This window comes from Archocentrus centrarchus, unplaced genomic scaffold, assembly GCF_007364275.1.
Source record: "Archocentrus centrarchus isolate MPI-CPG fArcCen1 unplaced genomic scaffold, fArcCen1 scaffold_26_ctg1, whole genome shotgun sequence".
In the NCBI taxonomy this organism is placed as follows: Eukaryota; Metazoa; Chordata; class Actinopteri; order Cichliformes; family Cichlidae; genus Archocentrus; species Archocentrus centrarchus.
Window position 1 is genome coordinate 6,104,221 of NW_022060256.1, and position 26,431 is coordinate 6,130,651.

The 26,431-nt window shown below is 43.3% G+C and overlaps 1 protein-coding gene across 1 annotated transcript in view; it reads right to left on the bottom strand.

Annotated features, from left to right (window-relative positions):
* LOC115775867 (rap guanine nucleotide exchange factor 1-like) overlaps positions 1–16,771 on the bottom strand; it is a 35,169-nt gene extending 18,398 nt beyond the window's left edge. The window contains exons 1-4 of the mRNA XM_030723384.1: positions 16,608–16,771; positions 16,300–16,439; positions 15,073–15,284; positions 14,838–14,994 (exon numbers count right to left, since the gene is read on the bottom strand). Coding sequence (XP_030579244.1) covers positions 14,838–14,994; positions 15,073–15,284; positions 16,300–16,439; positions 16,608–16,635 — 537 coding nt within the window. The 5' untranslated portion in view covers positions 16,636–16,771. The remainder of the gene's footprint in view (positions 1–14,837; positions 14,995–15,072; positions 15,285–16,299; positions 16,440–16,607) is intronic.
* Positions 16,772–26,431: the final 9,660 nt, after the last annotated feature.

The window sequence follows — 26,431 nt, forward strand, 5'->3', positions numbered from 1 at the left end:
ATGCTAAACTTTAGTTAAACCCCTCGAATAAAAGCTCACATCTTGATTGTTTGATTTAAAGTCTCCTGACATGGTGCACCAGGTCAAAATCAAAAATGTGTCATTGTCCAAAATCATATGGGCCTATCTGTAAGTACAAATGCTGGCAAAATTAGCATGAGTGTGCTGAAGAAAGCTGGATCTAAAGGTGTGAATGCACTCAGGAGCTGTGGTCCAGCAATGACTGCAATGACCATCATTTAGTGTTGCTTGTAAGAAAGATAAAGGCAACAGGAGCAGAAACGCATTCAGAAGATTGATGAAAATATTTGTATTGATTCTATCAAAATATATGTTGGGAAGCAGAGGAAGTTAAACCTGTGGTGAAGTCATTATCATTTTAAATGTATGAATGTGAGTGGAAGCCAATGAGTGGACCAATGACGCTTTGAGGGAAGGGAACTGAAGCCAGCAGGTGAAGTCTGATAGGATCATTTATCAAAGAATATCAATTATTAAATGAAAATTTACATTTAAATGGAAAAAGCTTTTTTTTTTTATTTTTCAGGGCAAAGTACCAAACAGTATTATTCTAGTTGTTATTGCCATTTGTTTTGGCATCAGAGCTGTCTGAGTTCAGGTGGTTCCCACACTGAGTTCACTGGTTTCACTTCAGGTTTTATCGCTGAAAAATTATTCGTTTCGGTTTTTATGAGTTTCAATGTTAGTCGTGCACATTTGAAGAAATTCTGACATTACAGCAGAAACACTGGAGCCACAGAAACATCTGGAACAGAAGATGATGAGACGTCTCCGTCTGCTCATCGTCTTTATTTGTCTCGTTTATCACCCATCATCCCCTGTTTTTACCCCTTCATTTATTAGTGTTTATTTTCAATGTTTTAAACTCAGTTCTAACTGTAATGATATCTTTTTGGTATGATTGTTATGAAACTAAAGACATTTCCTGTAAATTCAGTTTTTATTTAAATTTTTTTAAGAACACATAATCTCAGTCTGATTTCAGTCAATTCAAATATGTTTCTAAGTTAAATAAATAAGTGTAATTAAAACAACATCATCAAACATGTGCTACAATCAGCTGACTTCAGTTTGAGATGGTGAAGTGGAGCCTGCATCCAGAACAGAAACAGCAACATCTGCGCAGAGTGCTTCACCTGTACCTGCTTCACCTGTACCTGCTTCTACCACAGAGCCTCTGTGGGGACAGCTATGAAGCACTTTTTGGGCGGAGCTTCAGCTCGGTCAGGGGTGAGCAACTTTTATATAAATGTGGGATGTTTATGATTATTTTTGTACTTTTACTTTGCATTTTCATTTCCATTTACAAAATTATGGAACTAAAAAGATTGATTTTATTGATTTGTTTTATTATGAAACAACAATTATGGAAAGGGGGAAAGCTCTATTAGCGTGTAAGCAGGAGTTTATTCTGTATTTGTGCAAATCATGACTCACGTTTAAAGAATTAAAGAATCGACTTTGGTTATGAATAAATAAATAATAAATAAATGCAGCATACACCAGCAAAAGAAATGAGAAAAATCAGCCAGATTCAGTTTAATCTAATGCAGACGCAGATCAGACAGGAAGGTCAGATAAAGCTGATTTGAAAAACATCTGAAAGAAACTGCAGACGTCAGATGAAACCAGAGGGAATGACGGGAGCGTGTGGAGCAGGAGAGCATCTCTGGGGTGACAAACGTAGCATTTGGTGATATCTGTGGATTTCAGAATTTAAGTAGTCACTGAGTGCAAAGGAGTTTCATTCAAGCATTAAAAACAATCCACATAAAATGATGCTGGTCCATCTGTAAATGGGGACTGTGTATGAAACCCAATGAAAGCTTCAGAAAGAGCCGCTGTTCATGCTCATCTGGTTTTTGTTCAAAGGGAGCTGCCTGAGCTGAAACAAAGATTGTATTTGTGTGGGACTGTCATCTAAGGTCCATCCATTCACTTCTGCTTATCCTGTTCAGGGTCGCGGGGGGGCTGGAGCCTATCCCAGCTGATATAGGGCGAGAGGCAGGGTACACCTGTGCAGGGGTGGCTGTAGCTCAGTAGGTAGAGCAGGTCACCTACTGATCGGAAGGTCAGTGGTTCAATTCCTGGCTACTGCTGGCTGCATGCCAATGTATCCTTGGGCAAGATACTTAACCCCAAGTTGCTCTCCGACCGTTCTGTCGGAGTATGAATGTGAGTGAATGTTAGATGATTAAAGCACTTAGCTTAATTAATCATGGAAGTGCTTGTATGAATGCGTGTGCATGGGGTAAATGTGAACGTGTTGTGTAAGCGCTTTGAGTGCTCATATCTGAGTAGAAAAGCGCTATATAAGAACTAGTCCATTTACCATTTACCAACGCAGAGAGACAGACAACAGCCACACTCACACCTATGGGCAATTTAGAGTGGCCAATTAACCTAACCCCAGTAACTGCATGCAGACACGGGGAGAACATACAAACTCCACACAGACAGAGAGTGCAATTCCACCTGGGCCTGGGCCTTTATATTAACCCTGAATAAAGTATTCAGGGTCAATATGAAAAAGTATTGAGGCCTCAGACTGGTTTAAAAAGCAACAAATAAAAACTGTTGGAGGTCTAATGTGAGCAGACGGTTTAGGAGCAGTGAGGGTTGATATGTGACAGTGTTACACAGCAGCACAAAGGTAATGTAAAGAGTGATGAATTATTTTTTCCTGAGTCATTATTGGGTGACATGGTGGTTAGCACTACTGCCTCAAAACAAGAAGGTCCTTGGTTCAATTCCACTGTGGCCCGAGTCTTTCTGTGTGGAGTTTGAATGTTCTCCCTGTGTTTGTGTGGGTTTTCTCCAAGTACTCTGGTTTCTTCCCACAGTCCAAAGACATACAGTTACTGAGTTAGGTTAATTGGTGCCCACAGGTGTGAATGGTTGTCTCTCTCTCTGTGTTGGCCCTGTGACAGGCTGGTGACCTGTACAGGGTGTATCCTGCCTATGTCAACTGGGATTGGCTCCAGTGACCCTGAACAGGATGTGAGGATCGACGAATCATCATTAATTGAGCGTGTGAAGTGTCCTCACACTGTTAGTTTCATGAATATTTAATCTGGGTTTTTTTCCACAGATGAAAGATTGAGTGATGACAGGAGGAACAACTGTTTTTAGAATAGACCACAAACTTAAAAGAATATTCCCCTCCAAAAATGCTCTCAGAGATAATTTCAGTTCCCGTTTGTCACAAGATCACTTTGAATATTGAGAAATGTTTTTGTGCACAGCAGAGCAAATTTGTAGAAGCCAAACTCAGTGACCACTTCTCCACGAAGCCAAACCGGACGAGAGCTCTGCAGACAAAGACGTCTTTGTCTACTGTTACTCAGTAACTCGGTGACGGGGTGTCTCATATCATTACTGTATGAATTATACTCTGCAGTCTTCATGGTACCACAGCTGATTAGAAACATCACGCTCACATGTTTTACTCTGTAAATGTGAATGAACTGCCATCAGCTGAGACTCTGAAACCATGGAGTCCAGATCACTTTTAGAACAATCCACCATCCCTTCCTGAGCCTGATCGAGCAGTTTTGGTTCCTAAATCAAATCAAGAAGCTACAAAAACCAAAAGTAAATGCCAAGTGAAAGTGAAATAAACGCCTGGCTGGAGATCTGCTCTTAGAGACGAAAGAAGCATGAAAAATACTGTTAGAGCAGCCGCGCATTAACGCTTTCAGGCTTTAAGTTCAGCTTCACAGTGAGATCCAGAAAGAGGCTTTATGGGCCAGTAACCAGTAAGTAAATGTGTTTGCTGATGACGTCATCATTAACTGTGCATGTCACTGTGCACGGATGTGTAAAAATTAAATATGCTGTCAGTAACACACCTCTGAGCACCTCCATGTCTTTATTCCTTTTTTTTTAAACACTGTCTTTTTATAAAAGTTTGTTTTCCTTTATACACACAGAAAAAAACACTAGGTACGAAAGAAGCAAATGTAAAATAATACTACCCTTCAATCATACCCCATAAAAGAAAGAAATAAAAACAAAAAACAAAATAGTAAACAAACAAATAAATAAATTCGGAAAAATAATCCCTACAAAGTAACCCCATTGAATCCCACCCAGGTCACTGCCATAGGTTTACACATTTCAACCTTACCTCTAACATAAGCGGGGCTTGTATTCAAAAAATGAATTCATCTGAAAAATCACTATACAATTTGAAAAGCGTCAAGAAAGGGTCCCCATATGTTTTTGAATTTCCCAATAGAGTGCTGAAGAGAGCATCTTATTTTTTCCAGTTTTAAACATGACATGAGGTCATATAAACACTGCTTATGTGTTGGAGGGGCAGCGCCATTCCATCTGATTAGGATTGTACGTCTGGCTAGCAAAGAACAAAATGACAGCGCCTGTCTTTTAGAGGCTGGTAAGGGCAACTCCTCGTCATTAAAACCAAAAAGAGCCAGGAGAGGGCTAGGTGTTATTGAAATTCTGAGGAACCTGGACAGGGTGTGAAAAACATCTGTCCAGAACTGATGCAGATTGGGACAAGTCCAGTACATATGAACCAATGTGGCCTCAGCAGTTTTGCATTTGTCACAGTATGGGGTGATTTCCTGATACGAGATAGTTTGCTTTTAGAAAAGTGGGCTCTGTGTACCACTTTAAATTGAATAAGACAGTGACGCACACACAAAGAAGATGTTTAGGTATGGAGGCCCATGTCTCATCTAGAATGGTCATGTTCAAGTCTTCTTCCCATAAAGTTTTAAGTTTGGATGAGGAGGTGTCTGTCATTTTTAGCATTTTATTGTACAATGACGAAATCAGGCCTTTACAAGTCAGGTTCAATGATAAGATGGTTTCTAACAACGTAAACTCTGGTAAAGAAACTGAGCCTGAAAGAAAAGATTGAATAAAACTTCTGGCTTGTAAATATCTAAAAAAGTGGGATTGTGGTAGACCATATTTATTGCTGAGTTGTTCAAATGATGCTATTTTCTTCCTTATTAAAAGGTCCTTGAAATGAGTGAGTCCCCTCCTGTTCCATTCTAAAAATACCCCGTCCTGAACAGATGGTTTAAAGAAATGGTTAGGCACAATGGGGCTTAAAGAGGAAAAATCATGGAGTTTAAAATATTCCTAAACTGGCCCCATATTCTCAGTGAATATTCACTACAGGATTTAAAATGGAATTAGGAGAGGAGAGTGAAAGTGGGGAACAGAGTATCTTTGTCACTCTGTAGTTCCATAGTCACCCAGTCAGGGCGGTCACTCAGATTATGGTAGAAATACCAGAACACTAAACTCCTAAGGTTGGCAGCCCAATAATAAAACCGGAAGTTGGGAGGGCAAATCCCCCCTCCTCTTTAGGTTTTGAAGGTGTATCTTATTAAGCCTTGGGTGTTTGGATGTAGGATGAGAAAATAGAGTCCAATTCAGTGAAAAACCTATTAGGAATGAAAATAGGTATTGCCTGGAAAAGGTATAGAAATTTGGGTAATATAGTCATTTTAATTGAATTGATAAGTCCTACCAAGGTCATGGAAAGCGGCATCCATTTTGTGAGGGATCTTTTCACTTGGTTCAGCAAAGGAGTCACATTCTCTTTAAACAGGTTTTTGTACTTTTTTGTCACCGTGATACCCAGATATGTAAATTTTTGTTTTTCAATTCTAAAAGGCAAATTGGTAAAATCTGGCATATTTACTTTATTACTTAAGGGGAAAAGTTCACTTTTGGTAAAGTTCAGCTTATATCCCGAGAGGTGGCCAAATTGGCTAAATATATTAAGGGCAAAAGGCAGTGAAGTTGATGGCTTGGAGATAAAAAGTAAAAGATCATCTGCATAAAGCGACACCTTGTGTTCTATACCATTTCTCCAAATGCCAGATATCTCCTTGCTGGTACGTAGGGCAATGGCGAGGGGTTCTATAACCAGATTAAAAAGCAGGGGGCTGAGAGGACAGCCCTGACAGGTGCCTCTTTGTAGTTTAAATGGCTTTGAGGTTTGGAAGTTAGTGCGAACTGTAGCGGATGGCTGATGGTACAGTAGTTTAATCCATAAAATGAATTTTTCCCCAAAACCAAATCTTAAGAACTGCAAAAAGATAGTCAAACTCAACCCGATCAAAGGCTTTTTCAGCATCAAAAGAGACAACACACTCAGCCGAGTCTGTGGGGCTGGAATAAACAATGTTGAGCAGCCTTCGTATATTAAAATATGAATGGTGACCTTTAATGAAACCTGTTTGGTCTTTTGAGATAATTGATGGTAAAGCGGGTTCAAGCCTACGGGCCAAAATCTTTTTTTTAACATCAGTATTCAGGAGAGAGATAGGTCTGTATCAGGCACATTCCATTGGATCTTTCCCCTTTTTTATAATCAGTGTGATACAGGCTTCGTAAAAAGGCTGAGGGAGGGATCCTAGTTTAAAGCAATCTGTGAGGATGGAACTAAGCTGAGCAGAAAGTAAGGTTGAAAATTGTCTATAGAATTCTAAGGGAAAACCATCCGGACCTGGGCATTTGCCAGATTGCATTGAGGCTATTGCTAAAGAGATTTCTGACTGAGAGATGGGTTCATCTAATCTATTTTTAAGTTCTGATGAAATTGCAGGAATGCGAAGTTTAGTTAAGAAATCATCAATCATGGTAGAGGTAGTTTGTGATTGTGAGCTGTAAAGCTTCGAATAGAAGTCCCTGAATGCATCATTAATTTTTCCGTGATCTGTGACTATATTACCATCCTGTTTTCGAATTTTAGGAATAGTTTGCCTTGCCCTAGAACTCTTAAGTAGGGTTGCTAACAGTTTATCGGTTTTGTCACCATGTACATAGAATTTAGATTTGTCATGCAAAAGCAAATGTTCGGCTGTGTGTGTTGTCAATAAGTCAAGCCTTGTTTTAAGTTCGACGCGTTTTTTAAAAAGTTCTGGGCAGTGGGTTTGAGCATATTTTACGTCAACCTCTTTGATTTGCTGCATTAGGTTATTCTGTTCACAGATGGATTGTTTTTTAAGTTTTGCTGAGTAAGAAATAATCTGGCCTCTGATGTAGGCCTTAAAGGCATCCCATACTATAAGGCTGGAAGTCTCTTGGGAAGAGTTAGTAGCAAAAAAGAAACTCATCTCATCCTGAATAAATTTTAAGAAGTTATCATCTGACAATAGAGTTGAGTTGAAACGCCACTGTCCTGCTCTTAGGGGAAGGTGAGAAAAAGAATGATAAAGTAGTCAATTCTTGTGTAAGATTTGTGTACGTGTGAGAAAAATGAATACTCCCTCTTATCAGGGTTTAAAGTACGCCACACATCGCATAGTCCATATTCAAAAAGAAAGGTCTGAATGACCGATGCAGACTTGCGTGAGACATTTTTAACAGATGAGCAGTCCAAGGCTGGGTCTAAACAACAGTTAAAATCACCCCCTAGTACCAGAGAATATTTATTAAGATCAGGTAGAGAAGAAAATAGTTGTTTGAAAAAATTCTCATCATCTGTATTAGGAGCATAAATGTTCACCAGGGCAACTAAGGTGGTGAACAGTTTCCCACTCACTATAACAAACCTGCCATATTTATCGGCTACCACATCATGGACCTCAAATGGAATATTCTGGTTCATTTCTTTATTCTGAGTTTGGCAACAGGAGTCTTCCTATTATCACAAATTGCCGGATAACAAAAACACCAAACAATACCATTAATGGGATTTTTTTTGTTTCACCAAATTGTGTTGCAGAAAGCGAGACTTTAATCTCAGCCTTCCTATGCAAACACAACAAGCTTGCTGTAAGAGTTTTGATGCAGTCCAGAAGTCTTTTTTTTTTTTTTTAAGTCAGAAGTCTCAATTTCCAGGTTTCCAGTCAGAATTTTCATCTGGAACGCCCACTCAACTCAGATTTCCCACTGGAAAAGTCAGAGCAGCCCCACTAACCCTGAGTTAACAATCCAAGATGGCGGCAATGAAGGTGTAAAACTTGTGATCGGTGCTGCTGCTGTTGTGTTTTGTGACTCGTTAAATAAGCCACATGCAGAGCAGTGACCAGGCTCCATGAATGTGCCGCAGCCAGGGCTGGACTGGGGCAAAAAATTGGCCCTGGCATTTTTGGCTTAGACCGGCCCACAACTATGTCTTAAAAGCATTTGGCACTGTCTTACTCTTAATCAGTGTGGGCATACCTTTTGCTAATAATACTTTTATACTTTTTTACACTTAGTTTAGTAATGCTTAAATTGCAAAGCTTTTACTTACTTAGCTTTTTTTAAAAAAAATCTTTTATTTTGCATTTAGTGCTTTTTAAAACATGTTTAACAGGTATAGAGGCTACAAATTAAAACTACTGTGCAGCCTTTCAACACACCTTTAACCTAATTATCTAAAATGCTATGATGTAGCCTAAAATGGACACTTGCTGCTCATCCAACACTTCTCGGCCTTGACCATTTGCTATTTTATCAGATTAAGGTACCATGGCTGCCAGATTTTAGAAAGTACGCAAATACCAATAAATATTGATACTAATCAATCGCCATTGCTCATCATTCTCATGTAACAGAGCTAATGTTACCTCCATCACCTCAAAGTCCCTGTATTATCCTAACATTACTACCTGCTTATGTACTAGACTTTCCCATTCACTCTGTAACTCGGTTTCCAAAGCCTGCATCTCTGGCTGCTCCTCTCTGTATCCCTGCTGCTGTCTTCACCTACAGCAGAGCCGACCCAAGCCTTGAAGGGGCCCTAAGCAAGATTTGATTTGGGGCCCCTTCATACCATTTCATTGTCCCCTGAACTTAACCGTTATTAATGCTGCAGGGTTAAAGTTGATTATTAATTTTTTTAGGATGCGTTACTGTTTCAGCCTTTTCAATTCAATTTTATTTATACAGCACCAGCTCACAACAAACAGGCACCTCAAGGCACTTTATACTGTAAGGTAAAGACCCCACAATAATTACAGAGAAAACCCAACAGTCATCCTAATCTTAAAAATAGAGAGGGTGTGTTATAGTGGACACACTAACCCACTATCTCTTGCTCGTGGTAACAATGCGGTCCCCTTGTAATATAGTCCGGTCAGAGACATGAGACGATGTCACATCAGGTGCAAACTTTATTTTCCATTGCCACACAATATGCACATACTCAGGCTGACCAGTAGAAGTGTGGTTTCTGAAACAGGTATAAAATGGTAACATTAAAATATCACTTCAACTAATAAATATCTATTTAGACTGCATCACAGTCATTCGAAACAAATTATCCTACAACAGTAAGGACAAGTAAGGTGAAACCGCACAGAAGCATCAACAGGCGAAAATCTCTCATTCTAGGGCCAACAGTGCCATCTACTGGACAGAATAATTCACTCCAGTGCCGTGCTGACATACGGTTTAACACCGAGCAGCTGTCAGCAGCAACAGGTATAAACATTACACGCTAACTTTGTTCGACACATATTAGCTCAACATAACTACAACATAACTGGTGAAGCACGAGGCTAGCACACTCACTTATATAACAACAACGGAGCCGCTTATACACTAACAGTAATAACTTTTATCAAACATGGCTAAATCTACGTGGAACAAAACAACAAGCACAATGCTCACAAGGTGAACTTACTCAGGCCAGCTTTAGTCCGATTTTGTCCAAAGTCCGATAACTTGTGTGCGGCTGCTCCATCCATCTGACTACGCTCTCCGCTGCTACGGCAGAGTGGCTGCGATCTGTGATTAACTGATCGATGCATTCCTATTGGTCACCTGGCGAATCATGCCCCCTCCATGCCGCTAATGCATGGTCTGCAGGTGGGCTTTTTAACAGCCGCCCCCAGATTTCTGGTGGAAATCTGCTCATCAGTCAAGAATCCTTCACTACTCCGGTAAAGCTGGAAGAGGGATGAGTCACGTCAGAGGCCAAGTATATGTGCGCCCATTCACTTCCACCTTGGCGGTTCTGATCCTTCCATCTGATCCAGGAAACGTTTCTGTGATCAGTCCCACCGGCCACAGTGCGCGGGGAAGTTGGAGATCAATGAACATAACTGCCTTGCCCACGAGAATGGCAGGAGTCTCTGCTTGCCATCTCCGTTTACTCAGTAACTCAGATTTAGGATAGTTGCATCTGGCTGCCCCATCAACAAAGAGTTTGGCGTGACTGGATCCACATCAGCCACATCTGACGATACATAACCCAGGGGCTTGGAATTCAGAATCCCTTCGACTTCTGTAAGAACAGTCTGCAGAACCTCCTCTGTTACAGTCTGCGCCCCTAATGTGGTCTGTAGGGCCTGCTTCAAAGAGCGAATCTCTCTCTCCCAGCACCCGCCAAAATGGGGCGAAGTTGGTGGGTTGAAAGTGAATCTCACCTGCTGGGCAGCAAGCCGAGCCTGTAGTTCAGGTTGCAGGGCATTGAAAGCTTCCTTCAGCTCTCTTTGCCCTCCTCTGAAGTTGGGGCCTTGATCAGAAAGCAGTTCGAATGGTTTCCCTCTGCATGTAATGAATCGACGGAATGCCATAAGAAAAGAATCTGTGTCCATGGCAGAGAGGAGGTCCAGGTGGACCGCTCTCGTAGTGAGGCATTTAAATATGATGCCCCATTGCTTCTCATTTTGTCGGCCAACTTTGATAATATATGGTCCAAAACAGTCCACACCCGTGGAGTAGAACGGAGGCTGATGAAGCCGGAGTCTTGCAAGAGGCAAGTCTGCCATCTTTGGTATCTCTGGTTTGCCTCTCCACTTCCTGCACTCAAGACACCCTCGTTGATATCGCTTAACTGCTTCTCTCCCCCGCAATATCCAGAACCTCCTGCGAGCTTCAGCAAACACTCGTTCTGCTCCGGGATGGCATAAAGTTTCGTCTACTTCCTTAATAATTAACTGAGTGATCCTGTGTTTAGGATCGAGCACAACTGGGTGGATAGTGGTTTGGTCAAGATAAGGACTGTAACGGAGTCAACCTCCTACATGAATGAGTCCTGTTGTTGCCTCTAGAGCTGGAGCCAGAGTAATCAGATGGCTTGATTTCCGGAGTGGCTTGCCCATTTCTAAGGAGGCCAGGTCAGAGGGAAAACAATCTTGCTGCACTTGTCATAGCAGCATATCTTCTGCCTTTTGATAATCTTCTGCTGTGAGAGCGGCATCTGCTGGCTCACGCAGAACTTGCACTGTAGCTTCAAAGAGTTCCTTGAATGTGTGGAACTGCTCTGGGTCAGGTAAAGGCGGTTTGCATGGTGTGATGACGTGCAGACAGTTCCGTAGCTCCTCGTCATTAAAAGATGTAAGATGGGGTTTCTTGGGCCACTGATCTGGAGACTCCCGGAGAAATGGGGGACCTTGGCACCAGCGACTTTGTTCCCCTAATTCAGCCAGATTCCTTCCCCTTGTAATATCATCTGCTGGGTTGCTGGCAGAATCCACATATCTCCAGGCTGTCAAGTTGGTCAAATCAAGGATCTCAGCCACATGAGTTCCCACAAAGACTCCGAATCGGCACGTGTCTGACTGTAACCATGCTAGTACCGTAGTCGAGTCAGTCCATAGAGTGACATGGCAGAGAGGGACTGTCAGTTCAGTAGTAAGCACCTGTGCTAACTGTGCTCCTGTCACTGCTGCACATAGTTCCAAGCGAGGTATGGTCTGTTGCTTCCGGGGTGCTACTCTGGAACGTGCAGTCAGGAAGGCGACTTCCACTCTCCCACATGCATCTTCACTTCTGAGATAAGCCACCGATCCGTAAGCTCGCTCAGAAGCATCACAGAATACATGGACATCACGATGACAGGTGCCTACGTCCATAGCAGAGCTGGTGTAGCAACGAGCTAAAGAGATGGTTTGCAGCTCAGGCAGTTCTTGCTCCCACTCCTTCCAAGCCTGGAGGGGATCCTCGGGAAGTTTGGGGTCATCCCAATCTCTCCGTGCCGCCCACATCTGCTGAACTATGATTTTAGCTCGTGTGGTGTATGGTACAATATAGCCAAGTGGGTCATACTGGCTGGCCAGGACCTTGTAAATTGTGCGCAGAGTCACCTGGGGGTGATCCACGGGGTGGAGCTTATAACGAAGCCTGTCTGATGAGCAGTGCCAGTGGAGTCCAAGTGTGGATTCTTGCACATTGGGCTGGCCATGTGTTATCCAGAGTTCTGCGCTGTCCGATTGAAGCTCTGAGGGGAGGTTCCTAATGATGGAAGGCTGGTTACTAGCCCATTGCCTTAACTCAAAACCACCTTCGGCCAGGAGGTTCTGTTTATCCACGAGTACTTTGGCTTCTCCCTCTGATGCCAAACTCTGAAGACAGTTATCGACATAGAATGACATAGAATGCATCACAGTCTCACGGACATCCTCCCCTGGCTGGCTGTGGTCTAGCACATGCTTCTGTAGTGCAACGATGGCGCAGCATAGGCTGTGTGTGGTGCCAAAGGGAAGCACTCTCCACTCATAGACAGCAGGGGGATCTTCACGTTTGCAGTCCCGCCAAAGGAATCGGAGCAGTGGTTGGTCTTGGTGAACCTGGTGAAACATCCCCCGGATGTCACTGCTGATCGCAAAGGGATGCTGTCTGAATCTTAGAAGCACTGCCAGGAGGGATGGCCCCAAAGTAGGCCCAGGGAGAAGGTGGTCATTGAGACTTTGTCCCTAGAACTGAAAGGAGCAGTTAAACACAACTCGATTCTTGCCATTATGCTGCACCATGTGGTGTGGGATATACCAGCTAGTGAGGGTGTCCTCTGCTCTGGGTTCAAGTTTAACAGTAACCTTCCCTTTGCAGTCTCTGAATTTCTGCAGTGTACACGAGGACCTGCTCGGGCGACTTGGCCAGATGCCGCTCGGTGCTGCGAAGCAGAGGGAGCACGGCTTCCTTAGGGGCAGACAGTGTGGGCATGTTGGGAGTGCGCAGGAGTGGTGTTGCATAGTGCTTAACTCCCTTGATGTTTACTCTCTCTGTCTTGGTCTCGAGAAGCTTCACTGCTTCTTGGTCTTGCCGTGACCTGGTGCTGACTTTGGCATTAGTCAGGTGAGCTTTTTAACAGGGTGTCTGTCTCCTGAATCCAAGCTGGGAGCTGGTTCCACAGAAGAGGGGCCTGAAAGCTGAAGGCTCTGCCTCCCATTCTACTCTTAAGTAAACTAGGAACCACAAGTAAGCCAGCAGTCTGAGAGTGAAGTGCTCTGTTGGGGTGATACGGGACTATGAGCCAATGAAGAGAAGCCAATATGGGAGAAATCTGCTCTCTCTTTCTAGTCCCTGTCAGTACTCTAGCTGCAGCATTTTGGATCAGCTGAAGGTTTTTCAGAGAGCTTTTAGGACAGCCCCATAATAATGAATTACAATAGTCCAACTTAGAAGTAATAAATGCATGAATTAGCTTTTCAGCATCAGCCTGAGACAGAAAGAGTGTAGCCATAGTGTAGCCTACTCATTAAATTAGTGTTGTTACAAGTGTAAAAATCTGGACAGTTAGAATAGTCTCTTCTTTCTTTTAGGAAATTGGCATTTGTAAAAAATTAAAACAAACCAAAAAAATTTCATGACAAATGTGAGTGAGCTTGGGGGCCCCCTGGTGGTCAGCCGCATATGTCGCCTATGCCTCGGGCCGGTGTTACACCAAATTCTGCGACCCATCATATTCTGCGACCACAGGGGGCGATAGCGTACATCCCTCTGCATGTACGTGCTGAATGAGAGCTGAGCTGGGTGGCAGAAAATCTTATAAATCATTTGAACCCCTTCCCAAAAAAGTGCTTGGAAACATTTATTTATCGTTTACCAATTTATTGAAGGATGGGTAGTAGTGGGTTTATGTATTTCAAACGATAGAATAAAAGCATTCAATGCAACGGTCCGTCCAGCTGTGTTCAATGTCAAATAAAAAAACGCATTTCCTTCGTCAATGCGAACGAAATAATATTCCGTAAGGTTTACAATCTCCTGTTTTGGTGCTTACACAGTTTACGTAAATAGTGTCCTTCTCGCTCGTATTCAGCACGTACATGTAGAGGGATGTACGCTATCGCCCCCTGTGGTCGCAGAATATGATGGGTCGCAGAATTTGGTGTAACACCGGCTCTGCCTACAGCCTGTTGTTGGAGCATTGATGTTACAGAGGACGTGGGGGCTACAGTAGCGAACATGTCTGTGATCTTTACACATTTTGTAGCATCTACAGCGACACTCTTCAATTTCGTCGCACGTAAATTCTCTTCACCCCCTTTCTGCCACTTCGGTTTCTCCATGTTCCCTCTCCTTTAACACACGTGCTCAACACTGAAACTACTAGCGGGAGTTACAGGGCAGAGAAAGGGTGGGGCTGCTTTCATCCTATATCCTGATTGGTTCTTTCCACTACCTATATTGAAGATGGGCCAATGGGCCGCCCCCTCTAAATTTTGGGTCGGTCTCTAAGAAAAAAAAAAGGGAAGAAAAAAAAATCCAACAGCATCGGCCCCTGAGGACTGTCGGCCCACCGGGCAAATGCCCGGTACACCCGATTAACAGTCCACCCCTGGCCACAGCTGCGTTTCTAAACCCAAAACACATGAATGATGCTGGATTTAGCGTGATGCATCGATGGCTCCACCTTCTTTTCCAACTTTACTGCTGGAATGCGCTAGTTTGGAAATGACCCCCAATTTCCGAGGTAACTGGAACACAACATTTGCTCTGGTGGAAACAAACGCCTCCACGCTCAGACTCCAGCTGTGAGTGTAACAATGCTTTGGTCACGTGTTTGTTTGCCTTTTTTTTATATTGTTTTTATTTCCTGTTTGTTTTTGGTACAAATGTAAAATGTAAAGTAAGTTTTTACCAGCTGAGATGAAGGAAAAACTCATTCTCACCTTGATGTTGTCCAGCACGGTCCTGATCATCTTGGTAACACTCTCTGTCGACTCTTTCTTGTCATGGGAGACACTCTGCAGCATCACCTGATCAGCCCAGCGAATCAGCTGAGCCAGAGACTGGTGGAGTCGATTGAGACAGGCGGTGATGGTCTTACTGCAGGAGGACAGACAGGTCAGGACGGAGGAGACGGCGAGCTCCGCAATTGGAAGCCGCAACGTGACCGACACCTACCTGCTGTGCAGGCGCGGCTCCAGCTGGACCAGAATCTGGACTGTCTCCAGGACCCCCCCAGAAGCCCCACCCAGCAGACGGCCCAGCACAGACTGGTCCAGGACCGGTTTGGCCACTCCGGGTTTGTCCAAACCCAGTTTGTCCACCAGAGCCTTGAAGTACTGCAGGGAGCTGACAACGGCCCGCTGCTGGTCGGCCAACACACCCGCCGACTGCAGACACACACACACACACACAGACACACACACACACACACACACACACACACACAGAGTGGATCATCTTATCAGTGTGAGTCACCATCGATAAAGCTGACAGGTAAATATTTTAGACTAAAACTGAGATTTATAACTGAGAACTTCCTGATAAATGTGAAACAAAAACCTCCATAAAAGTTTGGATGCTGCGTAAAAATCCAGATGAAAACAAGTGAAGTTTAATAAAAATGAGTGTCTTTGATGAGGGCAGCTGTGCTAAGGTAGCTGAGATGTTCTCCAGAGAGGGCAGTAGGCAGCCACTGATGCTCTCCTCAGCACTCTGAGCTTTCTTATCTGAGGCAGAGCGGCCTCCACACCACACCGACATGCAGCATGTTGGCAGGCCCTCTGTGGCCACCAGCAGCCTGCTCTTCAGATGGTTCCTCCTGAGCACTCTCAGGAGGAGCAGTCGCTGTGCTGCTTTCAATGCTGTTTTCTGGTGTTGGCTGACCTTCAGTACAAACAGACCTGAGATTGTCATTAATGCACATGGCAGGGGACCTCTGTGAAGGCCCATTAATGGTGAACCATATCTGCAGTTTTAGGAGTAGCATCTGCTACCATCCATGGTAGCTTCCATGGTAGCTTCATGAAAGCAGAAACACCACAGGAGCAGCTGGAGTCCCAGAGCAACAAGAACAAAACATCTGGCTTCAGACTGCTGCTCTTTTGTAATCCTCACACAGAGTTAAAGGCAAGCTGAAGAGCCCAGAGGGAAACACGCTGCTGGAAAAACTTTGTTCAAACACACTGTATGTGAAATGTTTTTTATTTTCTGAACTAATCACTCAGTCAGCTGACCGGTTTGTGGATGTCCGACCAGCAGCAGGTTTATACACTTCCCCCTGACTTCAGAGCGTGTCAGCTGACAGACGGTTTGAGGACAGTTTGGTGTTCAGGGTGAAGGTGATGATGTGACTGAGGGTCCTCACAGAGACACAAACGTGTGTGTGTGTGTGTGTGTGTGTACCTGGTGCTGCTGCTGCTGCTGCAGGTTCAGGTCAGGTGGTTTGACTCTCAGTGATGGGGGGTGTTTGATTCGCTCAGAATTGATTCGTCGCGGGTGGAGCTTATCCTTCAGCCTCATGGTGAGATACGCAATCTGGGAGCCTGAGGAAGAGGAGACCACCACCAGCACCATCATCATCATCATCATCATCATCATCATATTAAAAGAACAAAAGTGTCCAAACTAACTGAAGAGCACTGGCAGGAAGTGTCTTTAGCCTGTAGTGGCTAACAGTCTGTGAGAAGAGAAAGAGGAGAAAAAAGGCTCACCAGTCTTACTGTCAGCCCGGGAGGACATGTCTGAACAGACGAGCAGGACCACAGTTTATTCCTCTGCTCTCATGTTGGACCTGCTGCTCTCTTCTCCTTCTTCTTCTTTTCTGTTTGTTTCTCTTTGCTATTGTTCACCCTCCGTCCGGCTGCTCTCTCTCTTCCTCTGTCTCTACTTCAGTGTCTCTTCCTTCCTTCTCTTTTCTTCCTCTTTCTGTCTCATTTAAATTAAACTCAGCCTCTTAGTGAGGATGTTGTTGTTGTGAGATCACAGAGCTTTGTGGTTCTGCAGCTCCACCTGGTGGCAGAGATGGCACAGCTGGGCCTCCTGACAGGGCAGAGACGATCAGAGCATGAGCATCTGAGAATCGTTGTGCCAAAAAAAGATTTCTAATGTTTCTCTGTGTTTTTATATGTGTAAAAAATTACATAGACTGTAAATAAGATGATTTATTAGGGTTTATATATAAAATGAAGAAAAGACCTGTTTCATCTTAATGACTCTGCGTTATTGTACCTGCATTATAAATATCAATCCAGACTTTGTCCACTTAAAATATCTTCACAGAAATATGATTTTATATTTGCTGCAATTTCTGCTGCCCTCTTGGCCAGATCACTCTTGAAAGACATTTTTAGATTAGATTAGATTAGATTAGATTTATTATTATTGCATATGTCACAAGTACAGTGCAACAAAATGCAGACTGCATCTAACCAGAAGTACTGGAGCGATTATTAAAAAAAGAGCATATGATAGCATATGTACACGGGTTATATATTAGTATCTACATGAATGTATGGATAGGTTATGACTATTGCTACAGATATGTACAGGTTATGACTATTTATGCAGATAATGACTATAAAATGAAAGTATGTACAGTTGCATATTTTAATGTCAATAACACTGTTTACCCAGATAAATAAAGGATACATATAAAAGTCAAAAACTGATTGCAGCTTCCACCTTGTGACAGGAATGTTCTTTCTGGCCCAAAATGGCTCGATACCATTTGGTAGACAGATGTTTGACAGATTATAGGCCAACACTTACATCAGTTCAAATATGGGCAATCATTTTTTTGTGGATCTTCACTTTTTGGCACAACATTGGTTCTGGTCCTTTAAAAAACAAATACTGGAGCAGCACCAAACATGAAGCTCTACTTCTTTAACACACTCTGATCCCATATCAGATGAGGAGATGAGACATAACTATATTACCAAAAGTATTAACTTGTCTGCCTTCACACACATATGAGCCTGAGTAATATCTGATTCTTAATCCATAGGGTCTAATATAATGTGGGCCCACCCGTTGCAGCTATAACAGCTTCAACTCTTCTGGGAAGGCTTTCCACAAGGTTTAGGAGTGTTTATGTGAATTTTTGACCATTCTTCCAGAAGCACAGGTAAGATGTTGACTGAGAAGGCCTGGCTCACAGTCTCTGCTCTAATTCATCCCAAAGGTAATCTGTTGGCTTAAGGTCAGGACTGTGCAGGCCAGTCAAGTTCTTCCACACCAAACTGGCTCATCCATGTCTTTATGGAGCTGCTTTGTGCACTTGTGTGCAGTCATGTTGGAACAGGAAGGGGCCATCCCTAAACTGTTCCCACAAAGTTGGGAGCATCATATTGTCAAAATTTGCCTTGGTATGCTGAAGAATTAAGAGTTCCTTTCACTGGAACTAAGGGGCCGAGACCAACTCCTGAAAAACACCCCCACACCATAACCCGCACCCCCCACCCCCACCAAACCAAGGTTATAATCGTTAATGAAAACATACGAAATAACGAAAACTGGAATTGAAAAAACATTTTTGTTAAGTGAAATAAATAAAAACAGTAATTAAAAGGAAAAAACAATAACTAACTGAAACTGTATTGAGGGTTTACAAAACTAACTAAAACAAACTGAAATTATATTTTTTTAAAAAGTTCTTCATTTTCATGTACGTCAGTTTATTTTAAAGCCTAGTGGATTGATATGAAATTATTTCTCTAGCAGTTTTGGCTGCGAGCCCCCATATGGCACCTCTGTGTGTGTGTCTGCTCACTGCACCAGTCTGCAAAATAATGGCAGCAGTAAAAGTTGGGAGAAAGCGGCAGAGTCCCATATGGGATTTCTTTGAGTACGATAGCAAGACAGATAGAAGTGAGTGTCTTGTTGTGGATGATGGCAAAATGTGCAGAACAATTCTCAAATGGAAAACCACCAACCTCAAATTCCACCTGAGAAGCGCGCACAGGGCGGCTACAGAAGCTGCTCTGAACCTATGCGGTAACCTACGATGTAACGTAGCGTCCACCTCCCGAGAAATGTAACTGCACGTCGGATCCACGTAGCTTGCAGCTACTGTGATTGGCCTGTTCAGCACTGCTGTGTCCTTGTGCATTTCTGGCTACTTTTTTGCTGTAGTTTTTTTTTTTTTTTTTTTTTTAATTTATCAGTGAGAGAATAACAATGAAAAATAATCATAACATCAATATAAGGGCTCAATAATGGCAATACCGGCATGAGGACTGCTGAAACTATCGGAATGGATGTGAGGGAATGAATAAAGTGAGAAGAGAAAAAAAACAAGGGACAAATGTGTCCAAAAATGAACACAAAGAGTGAGGACCCAGGAGGGGAAAAAGTCCCAGCCGGCACCGCAGATAAAACACTGGTACACAACCATGAGGTAATTAGCACACATAATGCTGCTCACACAAGCATAAATGTGGCAATGACGTCAGACACTTACGTAGGTTATGTACAGAGGCCTCGCGAAGACCCAGCACAGACGTGGGAGTGAGTATCTAACCAAGCTAGCTCTCTGAGCAGCTCCAACAGAGAACCAGCATCATGTGGTGGATAACATCAGAATGCAGCTGTGTTTGAGCTTCGATTCCTTAAAATTTCAAATACATCTGCAGAACACTCAAGGGACAAAGATGCAGAGCGACAAAACATACAGTGGAACACAGGCATGACCAAAAGAACAAAGGAAAACAGGAACTCAGTACAGAGAATCTGTACCAAGAACCAAGAATCTGAACTGTAAGCAAACTAGAACACAGAAGAATTTCAACAACAAAAGAACTTCAAAAACACGAAAACACTGGGCAAAAGGCCCAGGACCGTGACAGGAGCTGGTGCAAAGGTGGAGTTCAGTGAGTCTAATCAGCATCACCACCTTAAATTTAAGCTGGTCTGCTACCCTTGATGTAACCTCACATTGACTAGGAGCACCACAGCTGTTCACCACAGTGCTGCAGATTAACCAGTTTAGCACTAACTGCATTAAACTGGGTGGTATTTTCATGCAGCCTTTGATTAAAACAATATTAGTATAAGTTCAATTTGTTTTGCAACACATTTTGTAAAGACACCATTTCAGCAATCATGTATGGATCTGATATTTAATAAAACTAAAAAAAAAGCAAAAAAACTCTAAACTGAATGATGACATTATCTTTCAGATGTCACTGAGGAGTTCTTAACTTTAAATAACCTCTGATCTTCCTCTCCTGTCCTCTTCCTTGTGTCTTTCTCCATCTCAGAGTGAACTCTCATTCTTCCATAAGTACAACAGCTGTAGCTTCAGCTAGCAGACAACCAAACTGCACTGTGTGACAACTGCACACACAGTTTGTGTGCTTGTTGATATCCGTTGAGCTATGAAAAGTTGCATTTTCATTTACCCAACACTTAGAAAACATCAGTCTGCTCCGATTATGCTCACTCCTCTTCTGCAGTACCATTCTACATTCTGAAGTGCAGCGACTGCAGCTTCATTTACACAAACACATCAAATTTAATCGCTCATTAACTGAAGATGGTTCCAGGTTGTTACAGCCCACTTTATCCCCTGGATATATCTACTGTATTATAGAAGGTGAAAGCATGTTGTATCAAAGACCTCCTCTTCATCACAGCTTTAAAGTGTCTGCAACCAATCACAGAGCCAGCTTTCCTGATCACTTTGTTCAGTGTGATGGTGTCTGCAGCTCTGATGCTGCTCTGCATGTAGACCACAGCTGGCTGATAGGAAGGATCTGAAGGATCTGAGCTCCTGTGACTGTTTTTATTCAAGTAAGTGTTTAATAAGTGATCTTAGGTCTGATCACTGTGTGGCCACAGAGAAATGAATGAATGAATAAAAACAGTATGAGAGTCAACAAGCAGCACCTACAGTTCAAACCGTCATGGCCTGTTATTACCTGTTAGCTGATGATTGGGACCTGTCAATCAGTAGGTTGCATATGTGGAGCTCCCAGTATTGCTGAGCTCCAGCCAAAGACTGTTTCACCCTCATCTGCTGACGCCAGGTCTCTGGGGCCCACCGAAGCCAAGGTTAGCACAGAGACTTGAGATGGGTCCCACTCCGTTTGAGTCCTCCGAGTGTCCCCAAGTCCAAGGGTCTGACGTCACTGGTGTCTGAGGGGTTATACCATCGGCTACCTGTTAAGGCTCCGGAGAGTTTCCACCGATGGCCACACGGCCATCCACCAGAGCTGCCCCATCTCTGCCGCTGGCCATCTAGCCGACCTTCCTTCTCTAGACACTCTCCCCCGTGGCCTGGGTGGCCTTCTGAATTGTGTTGCTTCCCTAGTGGCTTCCCTAGCAGTCCCCCTGAACTGCTTTGGCCTCTGTTCTACCTCATTCCCTGCATCCCATTTTTCCAGTTGTGTACTGCCACTTTTTGTTCTGGTTCTGTGTGTTTTGTTTCTGTTCTGGTTCCATGGTCTGAGCGATCCCGTGGACTACTTATTCTTGGACTCCATTGTTCCTTTGTTGTTCATGGCTGTGTCTTGTCCTGACTGACCTGACTTCAAGCTTCAGTTTCATTCCTGTACCTGATTTCAGTTCCATTTCAATTTTATTTATATAGTACCAAATCATAGTCTCCTCAAGACACTTTGTATTGTAAGGTAAAGACCCTACAATATTTACAGAGAAATACAACAATCAAAATGACGCCCTATGAATAAGCACTTAGTGATAGTGGGAAGGAAAAACTCCCTTTTATCAGGAAGAAACCTCCAACAGAACCAGGCTCAGGGAGGGGCAGTCATCTGCTGTGACTGGTTGGGGCTGAGGGGAGGGAGACAGGACAGAAGATACCGTGGAAGAGAGCCAGAGATTAATAATAACTAATGATTAAATGCAGAGTGGGGTATAGACAGAGTAAAAAGAGGTGAATCATGGGAAGCCCCCAGCAGCCTAGGCCTATTGCAGCGTAATTAAGGGATGGTTCAGGGTCATCTGATCCAGCCCTAACTATAAGCTTGATCAAAAAGGAAATTTTTAAGCCTAATCTTAAAAATAGAGAGGGTGTCTGTCTCCTGAATCCAAGCTGGGAGCTGAAAGCTGAAGGCTCTGCCTCCCATTCTACTCTTAAGTATCCTGCACAGCTTCCACTTTCACTGGGTCAAGCTTCAGACCATCAGCCATTCTCAAACATTTCACAATGGCACTGATGGCTGGCATATGTGGTATTTGTTGAAGTTAAGCCTCAGGTTTTAGCTTGTAGCTCTCTCAACCACTCTGTGCAGAATTGCATCATGTTCCTGTACTATGGGGGCAGCTGTCAGGATGTCGCCCATCACTCTTATAGCTCCAGCAGCTCCTCCAAACGCCCTCAAGCATTTGGATGTGCTGGTAGATTTCGGGTGCACATTTAATACCAAAGGGAAGTCTTAGCCATCTAATCTGACCTATTGGTGCATTGAAGAAGGACGATGGCTTATCCAACTCTATCTGTAGGAAGCCTAATTTTCTATCCAGGACTGAGAAGACATCAGTATCAGTGAGACAACCTCCTCTCCGCTCCTATTTTTATGACTTTATTCAGTTCCCGTGGGTCTATGCAGATCCTTACCCTGCCATTCCTTACTGCAGCAACCATGGAACTCACTTACTCAGTAGGCTGCTCAGCTTTGGCAATGCAACCACCTTTTTCCATTTCATGCAGTTTTTCCACTATCTTTCCTCTGAGAGCCACCAGTTGCCTGTGTACAGAATGGACTACACCTTTTGCACCTGGTTCAAGCTTTATGGTGTATTTACCTGGCATAGTTCCAATGGTACGTGTCAGCTCTGGGAAATCAACAAGTCCAGCAGGAACACACTGTGTTTCAGTATTGTCAGACTGAAACCCTAACCCCGTGTGTGGCGCTTTCGGGTTGCGCTCTCTAGCAAGTCAAGGCGCACAAGCAGCACTAATGCTTCAGCTGTAGCACCAATGAGTACATTCTCTTGAGCAATGTCCACAATTTCAAACACTGTGTTCACTTCACACTTCACTGGCTTAATTTGTGGATTTACTGCAGCTACGAGTGATTGGCCTGTGATTGGAGTATGAGCAGAGCACTATCTCAGAGTTCTGCAGCTCAAGGGTAGGAAACTGGAAGCTTTGTAGAGTCAATGTGTTGCACTCAGCACCTGAATCAATTCTGAATATCACTTCTTTAGACAGAATTTCCAGTTTTAGCACTCATCTGTCAACATTGGGGTCATCAGGCTGCATCAGACTTATGCTCAGAATTTCTTCACCACCTGGCGGATTTTGATTTGATCCAATGCATATATACTGTGCTTACCACACATTTATGGCACATGACCACCCAGTAGCTTTGTTTGTGGAAGTAGGAACAAACCAAGCCTTTCACTGAGCACTTGCCTTGGTTCCACTTGTGCTGTGGGTCTTTTCCACACATGCAGTTTTTTTTTTAATAAATTGACCGATATAGTTTCCTTTGCTGTGCATTTTCTTACTTGGTGCAAAGTACTTTGGTTTAACAGACACGCACACAAAGAAGCATCATGCACATGAGTGTCTGCTGTGCATGCTGCTGCACTTTCACTCTTGTGGAAAACTCTCATCCCTTTGATACTGAAAAAAATCTTAAAAGCTGAATAATTTTGAGGCACATTTTGAAGCTCCATCCAGTCATTGTGCACTTACATGTGTTTGTTGCAGACTGAGCAACTCTGTTTGCAGTTTTATTTGTCTCTGTTTTGGCCAAAGTTACTAGTTACTAGATCCCAGTGCACACTTTCTTTCCGTAACTTGAAATAACACAGTAACCTGAACCATCCATCCAAGTGACCAATCACATTAGGCGTCACACCAACAGTCAGAAGTCAGTTGGTGCAAGTGAGCAGGAGTCAGACCCCGTTTACATGACTTTTTCAGCAGAAACTGTGTTGTTTAACTGCTTTACTGTTTTCGTTTTCGAGAAATAAAACGTTCAGATGGAAATGTTTCAAAAACTATCTCCATTTACAAAGAAGCACAAGACATTGAAAACACGGCAGTTCCCACCGTCAGGCCACAAGTTGGCAGTGTGGATGTAGTCACAACCATAGTGCACATGTGTCAGTACTCCCCATTTACACGGAAATGGAGACCGGAGCGTTTTGAAAACGCTCTTCTCAGGAACCTGTTTTCAAAAAGTATCGTTTTCACATCATTCTCATGTAAATGCATCAAAACTTTAGTTTTTATCTGAAGACGTTCTTGTGTAAACGGGGCCTCAGCTCTGCGTGGAGAGTTTCCCACGAGTGTGAAAGTGGAGCAGCAGACACTCGTGTACACAGTGCTTATTTGTGTGCAGCTGAGTTCTGCGTGTGCAGGTTGGTGAATTTACGCATGAGGAAATACCTGCGCTCGTGAAATGAAATTATTTGCACCAATTATGTTTTTCCTCATGATTTTTGTCTTAATTCCATAGATTTCTGTGGCTTTGTGTAACGTGGGGTCCTCACATCTTTCAAGCGGCCGCTCTTGGACTCACTGTTCTGTCACCAGTCCGAGTGTTCTCAGTCCATCAGAATTAGCCTCAAATCTTTCAGAAAGTTATCAAAATTTTCAGTTGGCCCTTATTTTCTTTGTTTAAAATGGTACCCGGCTATCCTCTCATTTTTCCTAGGCCTGATAGAAAATTTGCAAATTTCTCCAGTAGCTTGGACAGATCTTCATTGTCTCCCTCTTCCCAGGCTAGCATCTTGTAGAGTTCTCTGCCTTGGTCTCTGATCCATGTACTTAACCAGCCTGCCTGTTTTTTAGCCACCAGGTCAGAGAAGGGACCATCAAAAATGAACTCTTGATATAAATCAGAGGCATCTCAATCTATCTTGGAGTGTTCAAACTGCAACAAAGTCATTTTTGTACAGTTTGTGTTCTTGAAAGGCTTCTGACACCATGTAAAATACACCAGTCAATGAGCCATCAGCTAGCTTTATTGTACTGTGCATGTATAAAAACAGCACTATGGGTAATGCATTGTAGCCATGTGAATAAATCAAACTCAGCAGATTATAGTGGAAGTGATATCAGGAGGTGAGTGTGTGATAAAGAGTCAAAGTCGTATTCATTCACACAAACTTTATTCATAGTTTATTCAGTGGGCCCTGATCACATGACACTGAGATACAGAACAGAACTACACATACACCATTACACTCTCTCTTCCTCGCACACGCACCACAGTGCTGCATATTTTAATTTGTTACTCACATAAATACAGTACATTTCTATATCTTCATATAGGGTGTAAACGCTGCACATAGATTCATATTAAGAGCACACACAGGTAACTATCCACGAGCACAGGTGTGTAAGGGGCCGAGCTGCGTTCAACGTGTGGCTGCAGAGCGACCTGCAACACTTTACTGATTATACAGTGAGCATGCGGACATTAATATGGACAACGAGAACACAGCACAGCTAACGCTCCACGGACACGGCAGGGGCAGCGCTGATCGCAGCTCGGAGCTCGGAGCTCGACTAATTCTAGAGAATCATCACAAAGTGAAGAGCAAACACAAACACAGCAAGGAGATCAGCAGGTAGATCCATACAGGAAACATAATCGTTTTACACTTTGTTCACATCAGCAGCAGAAAAACGAGCCCACCTCAGAAAACATTCAGAGAAACCAGAGGACGTTCACAAACTTCATCTCCTCATTGCTTCAAAGCTGCTGACAGCTCTCTGATCACAGGTAAGTCATTACTTCAGTGGAAACACCACAAACCAATGAGGAAATGAAGAAAAATACAACAGGTACAGACATCTCCACCATGCTGGCATTACATGGAGAGGAGGAACCAACTGGAACCAGGAAAGAAGAGAAAGACCCAGCCGGAACCAGGAAAGGGGAAAAGGAAACAGATGGAAATAGGAAAGGAGAGGAGGAACCAGGAAAGGGGAGTAGAATCCAGCTGGAACCAGGAAAGGAGAGAAGGAGCCTGTTGGAACCAGCTGGCAGCTTCATGGTCCATGCTGTGGCTACACTGAACAAACATCTGTGGAACCAATGTTTTTAGTGGTTATACCCTCAGATCAAAGGTAGGATGGCGTCGTAGCTCTGAGTCAGACTTAAAGTTAGCTAAAGGTGAGTGAGTTCAGCACCCATTGTGCAGCTTTTTTGATGATGATGATGATACTTTATTGATCCCACAATGGGGAAATTACAGTTAACAAAACACCCATCCAAGAAGACAAACAAACAAACATGGGGAGATAGGTGAACTGTGGCTATGCTGCCCCCCTGCTGGAGGCGCTGCCATTAATGCCATTTCATGTATTAAAAGCTGGGTTTTTGTGTTTTGTTTTTTGTTTTTTTTTCTTTTTTGCCAGTCTCTGATATAGATAAAAGCTGAGACATTCCTGACTCTGTACCTCTAACAGCCAGTGGACTGATTCCTATGTGAAAGACATTTGACTCATGGAGGAATGTTTGGTTTCCAGGCTCAGACTCAACCCTAGGCTGTCTTTATTCTAACACTAGCTAAAACTGATGAACTGCAAGTTATCTCATGCAGTACT